Raw genomic sequence first — 16,855 nt, forward strand, 5'->3', positions numbered from 1 at the left:
GTGCCAATGGGAGACACCAGGCATGGCCAGCCTCAGGAAGGGTGTGGGGCCCAGGGCAGACTAGCGGGGTTCCTGGTGCTGAGGTTACCCTGTGTACTATTAAAGCAGGTAATGGCTCCCAGCTTCGATGGTGGGTATATGGACCCCGTTCAGGGATGGGGGCTGAGGAGGGCACAGGAGGACTGAAGACAGGGCTCTGAGGAGCCACCTGCTCTCGGGTCTAGGTCAGACCCCGCATCCTGATGCGGGTCAGCTGGCTAATGATGCCTGGCTGGCTCCTGGGACTGAGAGGAGAGTGTGGATGGTCTTGTCTCAGCTTTCCGCCCACTGGGGATCCACCTCAAGCATCCCCTGGCTGTGGGGTTGAGGGGTGGGCCCAGAACAGAAGCTTCATGTAAGAAGGTGACTGGGCTGGAGAAAAGGTGGCAGTGAGGTTTAGCCCCATCTCCAGCCCCTGGGACCTGTGGTAAAGATGTCCTCACCCACACAGTGGGCTCAGGCAGGCAGGAAAGGTTCCTGGAGCTTGGCCTCTAATATCCATTCTTGAGCTCTGCCGTGGAGAGAGATGGTCACTCGAGCGCAAAGGAACCACTTGTGGGTTTTCTCCCTCAGCCTGGGCTTCCTGCCCATTCCTGGGTGTCCCAGCCTGCTGTGTCCTCCAGGGCCCCCTGACCTGACCCTTGGCCCATCTCTTCTTGACCTTGCACTGTGGGCAGGACAGAGAGGCCAGGGAGAGTGTCCAAGAGGGACAGGATGGGATGTCAAGGTGACGGGGCGATGATGGTGCAGAGGGCAGCCCTTGGGATGAGCTCCTGGGGGCTCCTGGATGGGATTCAGGCTCAGCAGGTTGGGGTTGGAGGGGGTGGGGAATCCCTGGCATTTGGCAATTGCCCAGCACAGTGCCTGGGCATGGTAAGTGCTCAGTGAATATATGTTGTATGAATGCACGAGTGAATGAATGTTTGGCTATGCAGATTGCAAAGATGTCTTTCTGAAATGCCTCAGGGATATCTTTATAAATGATTGCAGCCATAAAATGCTGATATTGGGGGTGCAGTGAGCAGCTCCGGACTGAGGATCAGCTGCATTTACCTGCACTGACATCTGTATGGCAAGAGAAGGGGTGTTTGACTACAAGGGAATGCATGCTTCTCTTTGTGTGAAAACAGAATGAGATTTTTCATATGCATGATCTCATCTCATCCCCTAACAGCTGTGAGAAAAGTAAGGGTAGTTCTTGTTTGCAGAGAAGAAACCAGAGGCCCAGAGAGGTTAAAGGACCGATCCAGTGTCACACAGCTAGTTAGTAGCAAAGACATGACTTGAACTCTGGCCTTTTGGTTTCAAATCCTATGTTATTTAGAAAGAGACAAGGAACATCTTCGTTAGCCCCCCATGACTAAAAATAGGAAGCTTGCCTTGTTGTGTTTGAGGAGAAGATGGTGTGAGTGGGTTTTGTGGCTGACCGTTTCACACCCAACATTTCATCATCTACAGAAATGCCCAGGAAAAGAAAACTCCTAAGAAAAAAAAAAAAAAAGGAATGAGTGTTGGACATGTCCCTATGACCTGTTTGTCATGGCATGTGTGCTCGGCGCCTTGGTCATCAGGCTTAACTGAACTTCGGAGAAAGTTCTGTCCAGGAGTCTCATTTTACTGGGGGCTGAGGCTTAGGAGAAGGAAGCAACTTGTCCAGGCCAGGCATTTGCTATGGAGGAGGCTGAGACCCCTGCGCCCTCGGATGCACACCCTGGGCCTCTGTTCCAGAGCTGTCTTGGCTAGCAAGTATCAGGGTCTTGGCCCTTCTCCCTTCTCAGGCTGGTCAGAGGTCCAGCTGCCCTCTGGAGTCCCCAGAGTCTCCCTTCCCACTGTGACAGCATCGGCTGTCTCTCCCGGTCTCAGGTTGGACAGTCCTGGGAGAGAGAGGGTCTGAGTGACTTCATTCTGTCACTTCATTCATTAGTGACTGAAACAGGATTCTGTTAGCTGACTTCTGGTAGGAGCCAGGTTAGGAAGCCGCTCTGAGGATGCTGGGAGGGCCAACAGCTGCAATTATTATTATTATTATTATTGTTATTATTATTATTATTATTATTGAGACAGAGTCTTGCTCTGTCTCCCAGGCTGGAGTGCAGTGGTGTGATCTCGGCTCACTGCAACTTCTGCCTCCTGGGTTCAAGCCATTCTCCTGCCTCAGCCTCCTGAGAAGCTGAGACTACAGGCATGCACCACCATGCCCAGCTAATTTTTGTATTTTTAGTAGAGATGGGATTTCACCATGATGGCCAGGCTGGTCTTGAACTCCCGACCTCAAGTGATCCACCTGCCTTGGCCTCCCAAAGTGTTGGACTTACAGGCGTGAGCCACCACGCCTGGGCTTGCAATTAAATTCGGGTGCTCCACCTGGAAGGAGGAGGCTGTGCTAAGATAGGAGCTGAGGATGATGGATAAGAATGAAAGATCCCAAGAACTGGACAGTGTGAGACTGAGGAAGGAGGAAGGCCAGGGCTTGGTGCTGATGTGGAGGGAAAGAAGCCTCAGGTCTCCATGGAGAACAGCGACCAGTGATGCGGTCTTCCCTTTAGCGGAAGAGGGGCTGGTTTAATTTGCATAGCATTAATTAGCAAGAGTATTTAATTAGGACAACCATTACAGAACCACAGTCATAAGCCGATGTTGAATATCAATCAATTTTGGAGCCTCTCCATGAAATTGAAGGAAAAGTTGACCTTATTAGATAGAAAAGATTTCTAAATCAATTATTTCCCAGATTGAATGCACAAAACATAGTGATGTCAGGCAGGCACATCAGACCTTAATTCAGAAATTAGGAACTTCAGATGCTATCACCTTTTCCCTTTGGGGGTTTCAGCCAGTGACAGAAATCGTGAATGGACCACATATGTGTATAAACACACACACACACAACCATACACATATACTCTTTGTGGGTAACAGCTTGGTTGGGGAAGGAGCCTGTGCATCATTATCTCAGTTAAGCTAATATTTCAGTTTGGTTCAGTGCCCCTCCAGGTCTCTGTCTGTAAGCATAGCTTTCTCTTTTTTGCGATGATCCAAACAATAAAATACATTTAGAACTTCAAAGTCTCTGGGAAGGTCTACCATAATCATTACAGTTCTGGCCTGTTTTTGGAAGCTACAAGGCAGGCCAGGAGAGCAATTTATGTGGCTGGCTCAGAAGCTGGGGAACACACTCCATCACCCTCTGCACAGCCTCAGGGGAGGAAAGGCTGGAATAGCTCTAAGAAGCCTCACTGCAGATATTGGAGGGCCAGCAAGGCGTGGCCGCCAGAGCAGGTGGGGTGCTGGGGCACAGGCAGGGCAATGGAACCTGGAGGCAGACAGATCTGGGTGTAAAACCTGGCTTTTGCAAATCCTGGCTTTGCCATGGTGAGAAGTTAGGTAACATGCCCTTGGACAAGTTACCTAACTTCTGAGAGCTTAAGTTTTCTCCTCTGTAAGAGTGGGTTGACAATGCCATCCTTGCATGGTAGGCCCCTATAGATGTGCTTTATTACAGATTATTGTCATCAATGAGAAATCACAGATCTGTGAAGGGCTGGCTCGTGGCCTGGAGCAGAACAGGGACCACATGGATGGAGGCAGCTCTTAGGAATTCTGTTGACATATTTTCAGTCTTTTTCTACACTAAAAAAGCTTAAAAATGAAATAATTGGAAATATACTACATATCGTTTTGGGGTCTGAGTTTATCACTTAATATTCTATCATCAACCATTCTCCATGTCTTCAGATATTGTCTGCAGAAGTGTTTTTTGTTTTGTTTTGTTTTGTTTTTGTTTTTGTTTTTGTTTTTGTTTTGAGATGGAGTCTCGCTCTTCACCCAGGCTGGAGTGCAGTGGCACTATCTCGGCTCACTGCAAGCTCCGCCTCCCGGGTTCATGCCGTTCTTCTGCCTCAGTCTCCCGAGTAGCTGGGACTACAGGCGCCTGCCACCACGTCCCACTAATTTTTTGTATTTTTAGTAGAGATGAGGTTTCACTGTGTTAGCCAGGATGGTCTCGATCTCCTGACCTCGTGATCTGCCCACCTCGGCCTCCCAAAGTGCTGGGATTACGGCCATGTGCAGAAGTGTTTTTAGTGGCTGCGTAGTGTTCCATCACTGCCTGATCTCAAATCTACTTAACCACTTGAAAATTTGTGAGCATTTAGGAATAAATGACTTTTAAAAATGACTCTCAGCTGGGCGTGGTGACTCACGCCTGTAATCCCAGCACTTTGGGAGGCTGAGGCGGGTGGATCACTTGAGGCCAGGAGATCGAGACCATCCTGGCTAACACGGTGAAACCCTGTCTCTACTAAAAATACAAAAAAATTAGCCGGGTGTGGTGGCGGGCGCCTGTAGTCCCAGCTGCTGGGGAGACTGAGGCAGGAGAATGACGTGAACCCGGCAGGCAGAGCTTGCAGTGAGCTGAGATCGTGCCACTGCACTCTAGTCTGGGAGACAGAGCGAGACTCTGTCTCAAAAAAAAAAAAAAAAAAGACTCTCATCAAATGGGATATAATTCCTAAGTATTCCTGTGTGTTAAGGATTGTTACTCTGTGTTGAAAAGTTCTGAGTCACGGGGCAGAAGGGTTGACCAGTTGACCGCTGGATTCCCTCTGTTCTACAAGCCCCTTATTGGTCCTCAGATAGGAGTGAGTGGGGGCAATGCGTGTGGCAGGTACCCTATCCTGGGATGTATGGCAGCCCGGTGTCACTGCCACCCCCCAAGGAACCATATCAATTTCAAGCTTCACTGATGTTCAGGCAGCAAAGAGAAGATGCTAATTCAACATTTTACCAAATAGAAAACATTCCTAGTTCAGCCAGACTTCTTTGACATGTTTTCCAGCTATTAAAAGCGGTTGGTTAATTTTTTTTATTGACATGCGATGGAGAATGCAAAGAAATCTGTAAGATATCGAGAGTCCCTGTTGATCCAGCACACAGCTTGGTCATCCCACGGGGCTGGAGCTGGCCAGGGAGGTTGTACTGGCCAAAACCAAGAAGCAGGTGGGAGTTGCCTGTTCATGTAAAGGTTTTGAGCTTTAGGACAAAAGGAAGAGGCCCAAAGGAGAGAGCATCTGGCCCCTTTCCCTTCACTGCTTCCTTTAAAATGATGGAAATAGACTTGGATTCTGATGTCAATTCATTGCTGCCAAAAGAAATAAATAAGAGGCTGAAATGTGCAGCTGATCCCAAATCCTTCCCGGGGAGGTGTGATGCTCCCAGATGCTTTCAGACCCCTTTGAAAAGAAAGTTATGGTCATTTCTGGCTGGAAAACATTGTGAGCTGTCCCCAGTTGATCCCCAGTTGATTCATGTAGGGAGGTTTGTCTTACCCTAATACAGTCTGAGTGTTCCTGAATTCACCATTTGCTCTTTTCAGCCCCATCTGGGTCTTGTGGTTGGGTAGCATTTCAGGCACCAGGAAGTGCTTGTGAAGATCAAAATATTTTTGAGGGCCAGCACTGTGTTCTGTCCTTCTCTGTGCTTATGTTGGACCAGAACAGCACCAGCCCTCCTTAGGCCCCCATACATGTGTGCTGAGTAAATGATTGCAGGCTGCTCTTATGGAACTGTGGAACATGAAGAGGCTAAAAGAAGACTGGCTTATGTGTAGATCATCTTATGCATAGCAAATAATGGAGACCTTTTCCCATAGTTGGACGACCCCACGCAATGTAGAAAGTCAGAGTTAGTGAATAAGCCAGATCAGAAGCTTCTGGTGTATATCACTGTATATATAGAATCTAGCACACTGTTGGATATCTAGCAAGTGCTCAGCAAATGAGAAGTGGTTGAAATTTTTGTGAAAGAGTGAATGAATTAGTTACTTTATTAGTTTTCTTTGTATCTCCAGTGGGCCTCAAGAACTGTACCAATTAAATGAATGGGGAGATTAATAGACATCAGGGAGAGCACTTTCATTCCATCTCAGCACACAGAGTGGGGCCGAGAGCATGGACCTGGGCACTTGGAAGTCCTGGGTTCGAGTCCCAAGCCCTCCTCTCATTCTTGTGGTTGCCATATTGGACATACCGCCTCACCCCACAGATCTCAGCTGCTCCTCACATCTGCCTCTGAAAGCTGTCTCTGACCCATCCACAGTGGCCTCCCTCCTTTGAGCTCCCCTAGCTCTACTGTAGGTTTCACTCTGGCAATTGATCATACTCTACCTTACCTTGTTGTCTTAAGATGTCATTTAGGTCTATTTAAATGGATGCTTCCCATGTTTCTAAGTTGTTTCCCATGGGAGAGTGTGCCTGAGGGCTTGTGGGCAGTGCTCTGTACTGCGAGTCAGAGGCCTTGACTTTGAATTCTGGCACAAGCCACCCACCCTCCTCTGGGCCTCAGCCTGTAATATCTATAAGGTAAAAGGCCGAGGGCTGTTGTGAGGATGGATGAGAACAAATACGTGAAACCACCTTGTAAACTGTAAGGTGCCTTCCAGAAATCAGGCATCATTCTTCTAATGACCAACTCCCTGAGGAAGGGAATGTTTCTTTTGTGGTGTGCACCACTCAGGACCAAGTGCAGGGCCGCCACACACACAGTCACTGCTTGGAAATGCTTCCTGGATCTCATCTGCTGCCTTTGCTCAGGGCTGTGTTCCCGCCTTCCTTTGGAACTAGGAGCTATCTCTACTTCCAGCTTCGAAATGCCCAGAGGTGCACCAAGTTCCAACCCAGACACCCTGATTTGTAGAGGATGCAAAGTAAATGATAAGGGTAGTTAACACTTACTTGGCCAGGCACTGTTCTGGGCACTTGGCATACATTAACTCCTTTATTTTCACAACAGCCCTGTGAGGTAGTCCAGAATATTATCTCCATCTGACACAGGAGGCATGCTGGTGCAGAGAGGTGGAGTGGGCATTCCAAGGTCAGGTAGCCCTAAATGGCTGTCGCAGGGCTGGGACCCAGCAGTCTGGCCCCAGAGGTCATGCTCTTAACCACACTTCTCGGTTTCTCTAAGCTGCCCTGGGACTGAAAGGCTGGAGTGGAGGCCACGGGGCTCACCTCCCCCACCTAATCCCTAGCAGGAGGGACCATCAGGGTCCTTCTCCTGCCAGGACCCCTCTCTGCTCCTGTGCTTCCCGGCTTCTCTCTCCAGTAGCTCCTCTGCCGTCCCTGCCTCCTTCCCCTGCCCTTGGCCTAAGCCAGGAGATGAGAGCAGCTGCCGGGACATTCAAATTCATTCCTGAAAGAATTCTGCCTCCGAAATCCCCTGGTTTGGGTTTAAGAGAAAACAGAGGCCCAAGCTGGTGTAATATTGATGCCCAAACCATGTAATAGCGGCACAACAAAGAATGATGTTCATATGAGTTATGAGCATGGAAGCACAAATTCTAAATAACACATCAGCAAACTGAATCTAGCCGTGTATAACAAACATAATACATCATGCCCAAGTAGCGTTCATCCCAGGAATGCAAATACGACTTAGCCCGAGAAAACAGAGGCTCAGAGGGGGCAGCTGCTGAGACAGAGCCGGCCCAGGCACAGCCCAAGGCTTTTGTGGGGCTCAGGCTGACTTTGTGCTACACCTGCTCCTAGGAGGGGCTGGTAACAGTCCCTCCTGTGTCCCCACCCCTTCTCTTTTACACAGCCACAGAATAAAGTGAGACGCTTCTTTCCCCGCACTCCCTAATTCTCTCTCTCCATTGTTCCTGCAGGACTCCATGTTTTCGTTGGCCCTGAAATGCCTTATCAGTCTGTCCACCATCATCCTTTTGGGCTTGATCATCGCCTACCACACACGTGAAGTCCAGGTAGGTGCCCCCACCTCACCCCTTCATGCAGCGGCTGATCCTTTGGCCTTGCTCTGAGCCGAGCCCATCCCCACCCCCAAAACCCACTCCCTTAGCAGCTACTTGGGTGATTTTACAAGACGGTGCCCAAGATCGTGGCTCTTCTCTTCTGGTTTGGACCCAAATGGGAGAGGAAACTGCAAGGCCGCCCTGTGGCTTTCGAATAACTGTTAAGTTGTCTTCAAAGTGGGGATCCCAGAGGCAAACGTAAGGCTTCATGTTGAGTGAGGCTGCCGTATTCGGGACCCTCACTGAGCACCATCGGACCGGGAGAGCCCCTGATGCATTGCTCTGCCTTTTGTGTCTCTTGTCCTTTCTGAACTTGGGCCACTCAGTTCATCCCTTCAGTGAGGCAGACCTGCCTTGTGTACCCCCACATATGCTGCACCAAACTCCACCAAGGAGTCTGCTTTTTGTGAATGGTGTGGTCTTCACCCTTGTGGGTCCAGGCTGGGGGTGTCATTTTCTAGACAGAGTAAGAGTCTGCTGTGGCCGAGAAGGCCTCTGTTTCTTGCTGCCCAGGAGTGACTTGGTACCCAGAGAAACATTGGCTGGGCCTCCAGGGTGCACTTCCAGTTTGGCTGACATAGGGAGGATGGTTCAACCCGGGCCAGGAGGGTCAGACAGGAGAGAACAGATCTGCAGCATCTTCTGGTGACAATGAGCTTCCCCCAGCCCCCGGCCCTTCAGGCTGACCTGCACTGCTGTGGACCTGAGCAGTTCTAAACTATCCAGATGTTTTTCCTCATGTGCATGTGAATCTGGAAACCATCCCGGTCCTTTGGCTGGAGGAGCACAGATAGATTCACATCTGGGCAGCAGGCGAGAGATTGACGAAGACCAGAGCTCAGAGTCAGAAAAACTGGGGTCAAGTCTCGGCCATGACCTTTTTTCTTGGTGTGTCTTTGGCCAGCCCTGTGACCTTCCTGGGTCTCGATCTTCTCATCTAGAACATGGGGCCTTTATTCCAGCTCTGCTGAGCTGTTGTGAGGATGGGATGAGGAGCGCATGGGAGAGTGCTTTGTGAAGCGCTATGTAACAACACCGTTCAAATCTAGTCCCTTTTGTTACTCGGCATTTTCAGGGTGGAGCAGCAGTGCGGATGCAGGTGGGAGTGCCTCCTCCTCCTAGAGAGCCTTGGCTTTTTGTCTGAAGCTCAGGGGCCACTGTGGCTGGCTGGGACATGGAAGCCTTGGCTCCAGGCCACCTTGGCAGGGCTGCATTCTGTCAATGACTAGAGGATACTGACCTGGATGCTGGGACTCTTCAGCCTCTAAAGGGTTGCAGATGCTTGGACAGGGGTTGTGCCTGTGCCAGATGCCATCAGGCAGCTTCCTTCATGGAGTCTGAATTGGACAGAGTGGTGGACTTTAACTCAGACCATTGTCCAGTCAGCCCCAGAAGGGAGCCAGGAGTACAGGCAGGGAGGACTAGGGCCACGGAACCGAGACAGGACAGAAGTTGACAGTCTGGGCTCTGGGCCTGGTTCCACCCCACCCAAAGCCAGCCGCGGGATCCAGGCAGTCCCTCAGTGTTCATGTTCTCATCTGTAGGGAGACTGTATTACTATGTGTCACCCTGACCTGTGTGGGGAGGTGTCACACACAACAAAGAAAAAAGGCAGAACCATAAAACTCAGTAATGACCCAGGCTTGAGGAAGGGGAAGAAGAGGAGCTGTTCTCAGCCTCAACCCCACACTATGGTGGTGCTAGGCCTGATTACTTCCTCTTTCTGCTCCAGGCATTGGGGTGGGTAGAGCCAGGTGTCCCTCCCTCTGATGCTCCTGAGGTCCTTGTTCCCAGTCCAGGGCCTGCAGCCCTAGCTCTCAGCCTGTTCTGGTCCAGCTGCAGCTTGACTCAGTTCCGGCCTGGTGGCAGGGTCATGTTGCTGACAGCCCAGAACCTGGCTGGGTACCCATTGTCCCATGTCCAGCTCATGGCCAATCTCTGTTTCAGCCCTAATCATGGGCAGTAGATGATGCTATTAGGGGTCATTCATTTTGGCCTGACACAATTTGGAGAAACAAAGTGAAATCAGTTGTGTTGAATCCTGACTCTGGGGCTCAGTTTCCCCATCTGAAGTATGGGAACCACATCACCCACTTTGCTGAACTCTTGCAGGGGTTGGAAACAGTGTAGAGTACAGAGTGGGCTTTCACAGAATGGAAACTTTGGTCCCTTTCCTGTGACCTTTGTCCCACTGCTTCTAGCTGGGCCTTGCACTTACCAGCTGGGTCCACCAGGTGGTCACTATCATGACTGCCTGGTACTGGCAGGTGGCTGCGCTTCCTCCTGCTCTGGCCCAGCCCTGCCTGTACCCTGAGCTCCCACCACCCAGCCCCTTATCCTCCCTGCAGCCTCCGTCACTTGAGGAAAGTCACCAAAACTGGCTTCCTCTGTGCCTCTTACCTTTCCAGTAAAGTTCTTTCTGTGCCCAGCTAGACCTTCTCTTGCCAGAGGGAAATGGGAACAGTTTGGGCCCAGAGAGTCAGCGGGAGGGAGGTTCCTACGGAGCGCCCTTGTATATACCTCACTGGGCCATATTGTAGTTTTCTGTTGGGTGTCTTTCTTCCCTACCTCAGGGACAGTTATCTTTGCATTAATCTTTGCATTTCCAGAGACTTATAGTGTCTGACAGTATACTCTTCTCGGCAGAGTATAGCACGTTTGTAGCACGTTCTTTGAATGGAAAGCATGCTGAGTTCAAGGTAACTCTTTTCCAAAGCTGGTCGTACCTTGACTTAGCTTTTTGGTCTCGGGCCTCAGTTTCCTCATCTATTACTTAGCCCCCCAATCTTGTAATTCTCTGATTTAGATCTGGCTGCTCAGCCAGCTGCGGAACCTGCTTCCTGCGAGTGGAGGAAGGAGTTATCCCAAGTGTGACTGATGAAGTTATGCAGAGGGGAGTGCTTAGCAAGCACCCTTCCACAGGCAAAGGCCAGCTGCTGCTCACCTGTTGCGAAGCAGGCAGGGCAGGGGGTGGCTGCCGCATCTCCCCTTTGGGTGATGTCAGGACCTTTGCTAGGAATCTGCTCACAGCTTTCCTCATCCACAGTGGTTCCTGATCACCTGGCTAAATTTTAGCAGGGACCAGATGATCATGTCCCCGTCTTCCCCAGCCTTGCCCCAGAAGCTCACACCCAGGACCCAGGCCCTGCCCAGCACACATGTGAGGCTGGGGGAGTACCTTTTAGAACAGTATTCTTACTTGTTCATTTAGATGGCTTGAGTTTTTCAGGAAGAAGAATTCTAAAACACTGTTGGGTAACTCTCACCCAAGCTGGGTAATTTATAAGGAACATAAATGTATTTCTCACAGTTCTGGAGATCGGGAAGTCCAAGATTAGGGTGCCAGCAGCTTCAGTTGTCTGGTGAGGGCTGCTCTCTGCTTCCAAGATGGCGCTACATTGCTGCATCCTCAGGCAGGGAAGGCAGGAGGCTGAGGGACTGAACACTGCATGGGGCCTCTTTGATACAGGCCTTAATCCCATTCACAAGGGAGGAGCCCTCATGGCCTCAACATCTCTGAAAGGCCCCATCTCTTGGCACTACCACATTGGCAACATCTGAATTTTGGAGGGGACACGTTTAAACTGTAGTGTCCACCTATTGCAGGAACCCCAGGGCCTCTGTGTGTGCTACTGTGACGGAGCTGCTGGCCCCCCTGGGAGAGGCTGCCCTACCAATGTCTTTAGAAAGCCCGCCCTTCTGCCGAGAAGAGGCAGCCTCCCTGGAACTTGCCGCCTGGCCTGGTTCTGCTTCTGGAGCAGGGAAAAGAAGGGGTTGGTTTCCCGCGTGGTAGCCTCCATTGTTGGAAGATGGCACCCCACCCCATCTCTCCTCAGTCTCCCTCTCTGTTGGCGTTTTGGAGCACAGACCTTTCAAAGACTCAGGCACCTCTTTTCCTCAGGCCAGTGTGTCCAGGAGAGAAATGAAAACACAAGAAGCAATGCATTTTGTTTATTTACCAAAACTCTGACTGAAAACCATGCTCTCCCTTGGAGAGTCCATTTACTTCTGTGGTTTAGCTCTCACCAACAGCTCTCAGACCATGCTAACCCCCTCCCCAGGCTGCAGGCTCACGTTTTAGATGCCACCGGCAGCCCCTGGCTCCACACACAAAACACTGAACTCCTCTTGCTCCCCAGTATCCTCTCCTCCCTTGCCCTTGATGACCCACCAAGTGCAGTCATTGGTTCAGCATCTATTTAATAATGTTCTTCTAGGTGCAGAGCCCGCGACAGGAGCCCAGTTCTCTAGATGAGAAACTCAGAATTCACCATTGCTTCTCCCAGGGGTCACCAGCCTTGAGTGAATCTATGGCTGTAATGAATGGCCCTGGTGCCATCCTGGAAGGCAGGCTAGCAGGCAGAATCATAAAACTCAGTTATGACCCAGGCTTGAGGAACGTTCTCTACTGAGAATGTAGACTTCAGAGCAGCCCAGCTTGGTGCAAATCATGCTGTTTGTCACATTTAGTGTGTAGGTGGCCTTTAGCAAGTTACTTAATCCTTCTTAGTCTATTTCCTTTCTGTAAAACAGGACTAATAACCATACTGTGGAGGCCACAGCAACTCCATCTTGGATGCTGATCCTCCATATTGACTTCCGATTAACCCAGTTTCGGGAAAGCCTCTAAGATTTCTCCTTTATCTACTGTTTACTGTAAGTCCTGCCCTTAGGCAAATTGCTTCTGAAGCACATATACCCCTTCCCTCTGGTATTTAATCCCTGGGACTAGGGGGTCGTGGTGCAGGATCCACCATCTTGTCTTACTGCTGCCGGAGACTGTGGCTTTTGTTCATAAGTCCCTATTAAATGCTTCTTTCTGAGAAACTGGATATGTCAGCATCTTTCTTCAGCCTTTCAGCTTCCTCAGCCTTTGGGCGTAGGTTTGAATATGCCTACCCACCCGGAACCAGTACCTACCAGAAAGGGTTATTGTATAGATTAAATTAGATAATATATGCAGAACTCCTTAGCTTAAGTAAGAATGTGTTTGTCTGGCTGACAGAGTGGAAAGGATACCCCAGACAGAGGTCTCAGAGTAAACAAAGGCTCTGAGATGGGGAACTGCAGAGCACACTGGGAATGTCTCAAGGACTGGGTCCTGGGTAGGGGGGCAAGTTCACTATGGAGGGTGGGAAGGACCCGTAGGGACTTGTTTGCCTTGCTGAAGGGTTTTGGAATGTCCTGTAGGCAGCAGCAGAAACTATGAGAAGGTTTTAAGCTGGGGACAGAGATGATCAGATTTACATTTTAGACAGCATTCTTCATCTGCAGCATGCAAATATAGGAAAGGCCAATTTCAGAGGCAGGAGGACAGTGGGAAGCACATCATCATGGGCCAGGTGAGGAGTGTTGATGCCCAGAGCTGGGGCAGGAGTGAGGAAGGGAGGATGGGAGGGATCCAGTACCCCTGGGAGGAAGTGCCTGGCTCAGAGCCCCAGGCATGGAATAAGGGGTGGGGTGCAGACACATTCACATCCAGAGGCGTGGAGCAGAGCCTGGCATCCTTAATAAAGTTGCAGGGATGGGAGGTGCGGTCCCTGCATCCAGGCCAATGCCGGGCACATAGCAGGTAGTCAGTGAATGTTTGTTGAATTAAATTGAAGAGACTACTGTGACCCAGGATGGGATACAGAGCAGTGGCAGAGTTCATATAATCCAGTCCCAGAATGGGAGCTTCAGAGATCATTAATTTCAAATTGTGGTTCTTGGCCATATTCAAAGTAAAAGGCATCAATCAGATCAATGGGGTGGAGATCCACTCTTGCCTGGGGATATCAGTCCCCTCAAGATCTAGCGTTGGTCTCAGATGTTTCCAGTCTTCTTCAAACTCAACAGAAACGTAACGGTAGTAACAAACTATGGGCCTTCAACCTCATGAATTTGAAATACAACGGACCAAAAAAAGGGGAGGCTTTTAATTTATTAGGTATATAAAAGTGGATATTTTCATTAAATACCAATAGAGTTCTGAGCAGACAGGGAAATTACTTGAAATTACAGGACATAAATTATAGGAAGCCTCACTTCCTGTGGCATAATTGCTCTGTGGATGGGAGTGTCCTCCTGGGTGCGTGGAATGTGCTGTCACAGGGACATGGGTGTCTGTAATGCAGGAGGTGTTGCTGGTCCAGGTGCTTTGGGGTCCCACCGCTAAATGAGTTAGTGGTGTCTTCCCCTGAAAGAACAGACAGGACAACTCACATTGCGTCTTGCTCTGTGCCCTCACCCTCCCTTCTCCCTGTAAAAGAAAGCAGGCTCAAGTCACATCCTGAATGTAACCTGTAAGGTGTCCTGGCACTGAGAGACAAGGTATAATAGCAGAGCATGTACTGACCTCTCTAAATTTTCCAACCCTAGTACAGTCTATAAAAATGGTGAGTCCATTCATTCGTTTACTTATTCAACAAACATTTATTGTAGGACTACTTTGTGCTAGGCATTGAGAATCCAGAAATAAAGCAGACCTGATTCCTGCCTTTGGAAATTGGTTTGTCCTAGACCTTTATCCACTGTGACCCAGGGTCATAAGTGCCATAGTATGAGGGTCTGTGAAACACCAAGTGGCCACGGAGGAGGGAGTGATGCATGTCTCCCAGAGAGGCTGGGCAGGTTTCACGCGGAGATGATGCTGTGCCCTGTATTCGCCAGGAGCAGAGACCTTGTATGCTCAGGACAAAGCTGGACCAGAGCGTTTCAGGAGAGGAAAAAAAAGAGAAGGAAGCTGTGCCTGTCCTCCGAAGGGAGGTGGAGGCTGCCCAAACCCCCCAGGTAGGGGCTAGAGTCCCCATCCTTCTTCAGACACCTGGTAGAGGTTTCCTAAGGGTGTCTCTGGCTGGTTGGTTGATGAATTAGAAATACCTTCATTGAACCTCTGAGATCTTGAGACCCCCAGACAGACTTCTCAGCCTGGCTAGGTTTGAGCATGTCAACTCCTTAACTCAGATGTGATGAGCAGATGGAAGGAGGGAGCTCGGGCCACTCGTACTGAAGGGGAGGAGACCTCAACAAGGAAATTCCAGATGGGGGCCTCCTCTGCCAGGTTTACATCCCTCTCCTGTCCCACTTTCATGAGTGTGCCCCTGGTTGATCACAGCACACAAGGGAAATTGAAAATGGGGAATGTGTTCCAGGGAACAGTGACCGGTGATGGGGATTCACTGGAGCGCTGCTCTTCTGTGGGCCTCGGCCTCCTACCTGGCCCAGGTGTGCACAGTGGGGCTAGAAAGAAAGGGAGAAATAGAGAAAGGAGCTACACCACCAACTGGGCCCGAGAAGTCAGAACACCATGGAATAAATCCTTGTCAGACTACACTTTGAAGACAGAAAGCTCAGAGCTGATACATTAGCAAGCGCCTCAGAGACGATGGTGTGGCCACATCTTGTCTAGCGCTTTGTATTTTTTAGAGGGTTTTCACATCTATGAGGCCTTGGGCCTGGCCGCCTTCACCTTTTTGCCTTTTAGGTTTCAGCATAGATATTTCCTCCTCCAGAAACTCTCTCTGGCCATCATCCCCCTTCCCTGACCCCAGGGTGCCCCTTCTAGGAGTGGACCTAGCACCAACTCTTATAGCACCGGCTCTTACTTGTCCCTGCGTGTCTTATGTTGGTTGTGAATACTATTTCTTGCCTGCAACTCCCTTCTCTGACTGTGGGCTCCATGGCAGTGGGGACTGTATTGGATTCACTGTTGGACCCCCAAAGGCATGAGAGTGCCTAGCACATAGTAGGTGCTATTCAATGAGTGTAGGCTGAATAAATGAATGAATGAATGACAAAGCTGGGGTAGGCATGGCAGATTTACTCCCTCCTCATTCTAAGGAGAAAGGGGAGCCTCTAACAGGCTGAGAGCCTGACCTGAAGCCCACAGCCCTGGCATCTGGCCCGTGCTTTCTGCATCCTAAGGGGCTGCGGGTCCCAGCAGGTTGCCCAGTGAGCTGGCCATGCCCACCATGGCCCTCCCTGCCACTCTCTGGGAGGCCCACCTCGATCCCAGCACCTTTTCACTTGGATCGGCCGCTGGCCATGGATTGCCATGGTTACTACACCAGCCCTGGCAGTCTCCGTGTGACATTTTGGTTTTATTTGCTAAACATTTAAACACTTGGGCTTAACCCTTTCTGCCTCAGAGGGGGCTTTCCTGCCCCTGCTCCCTGTCCCTCAGGTGTGAGGGCCCCCGGCTGCTCTCCCTGGCCCTGGCTGGCGTCTCCGATGGGGTGGGTGTGCTCGTGGTGACAGCAAGGCTTGTTTCTCGGCTGCCTGTATTGACTTTCTGTTTTGTCTCTGGGGAATGTCATCCTGGATCATGCTCTCACTGGGCGGTGCTGTGTCCATTAACAGGTGTGAAAAGCCCTGCTCCGGGCATGTTAAGGCTTGACCTCCCCGTCAGCTGGGGTTCTGTTGACTTCCAGGCAAACGCCTCTTACCAAGTCCTCCAGGAGCTTCCTTAGCTCCAGGAGTTCAGGACGGGGTGGGGAGGGATCATCTGCCCTTGAACCCTGGCAGGAGGACAGAGGGGAGACTGGTTTCGGGAAGAGTCCGTGTTTGTGAATGGGAAGGCGGTGCGTCGCCTGGCCTCCCACGCCTCCTCCCCTGCGGGCTCAAGATGAAGCCTCCCGGGAAGAGGAGGCGGCCCGGGAGGCTGAATCCACCCAGCTATGTGTTACCTTGGAAACCACACACTTGTCCTCGCCCTAGGCCATGTGAAGTGAGGGGGCCGTGGACACGCTTCTCAGGAAGCTTCCAGTGTAATTCAGGATACAAAAAATCACAGTCCCAGCATGGGCAGCTGAGAGAATGAAAATGTTCAAAAAAAAAAGCAGCCTAACAACTGCCCTGCCCAAGGGGCTCCCACCCCAGCAACCCTCTGCCCGTTCTACATGGGACGAGAGGCCAGGGCCAGTTTGTCTGGGATGCTGATCACTTGTGAGCTTGGACAAGCTACTTGTTCTAGCTCAATCTCAGTTGTGTTGTCTGTAAAGTGGGCAGATTAGGCCAGATGATCTCTGA

At 50.5% G+C, this 16,855-nt stretch overlaps 1 protein-coding gene across 2 annotated transcripts in view; it reads left to right on the forward strand.

The window, feature by feature from the left end:
- KCNN3 (potassium calcium-activated channel subfamily N member 3) overlaps nucleotides 1-16,855 on the forward strand; it is a 171,914-nt gene that overhangs the window by 40,451 nt on the left and 114,608 nt on the right. For both annotated transcript variants that reach the window (XM_008970283.4, XM_055101144.2), the window contains exon 2: nucleotides 7,703-7,798. In XM_008970283.4, coding sequence (XP_008968531.4) covers nucleotides 7,703-7,798 — 96 coding nt within the window. The remainder of the gene's footprint in view (nucleotides 1-7,702; nucleotides 7,799-16,855) is intronic.

Source organism: Pan paniscus, chromosome 1, assembly GCF_029289425.2.
Source record: "Pan paniscus chromosome 1, NHGRI_mPanPan1-v2.0_pri, whole genome shotgun sequence".
Lineage (NCBI taxonomy): Eukaryota > Metazoa > Chordata > Mammalia > Primates > Hominidae > Pan > Pan paniscus.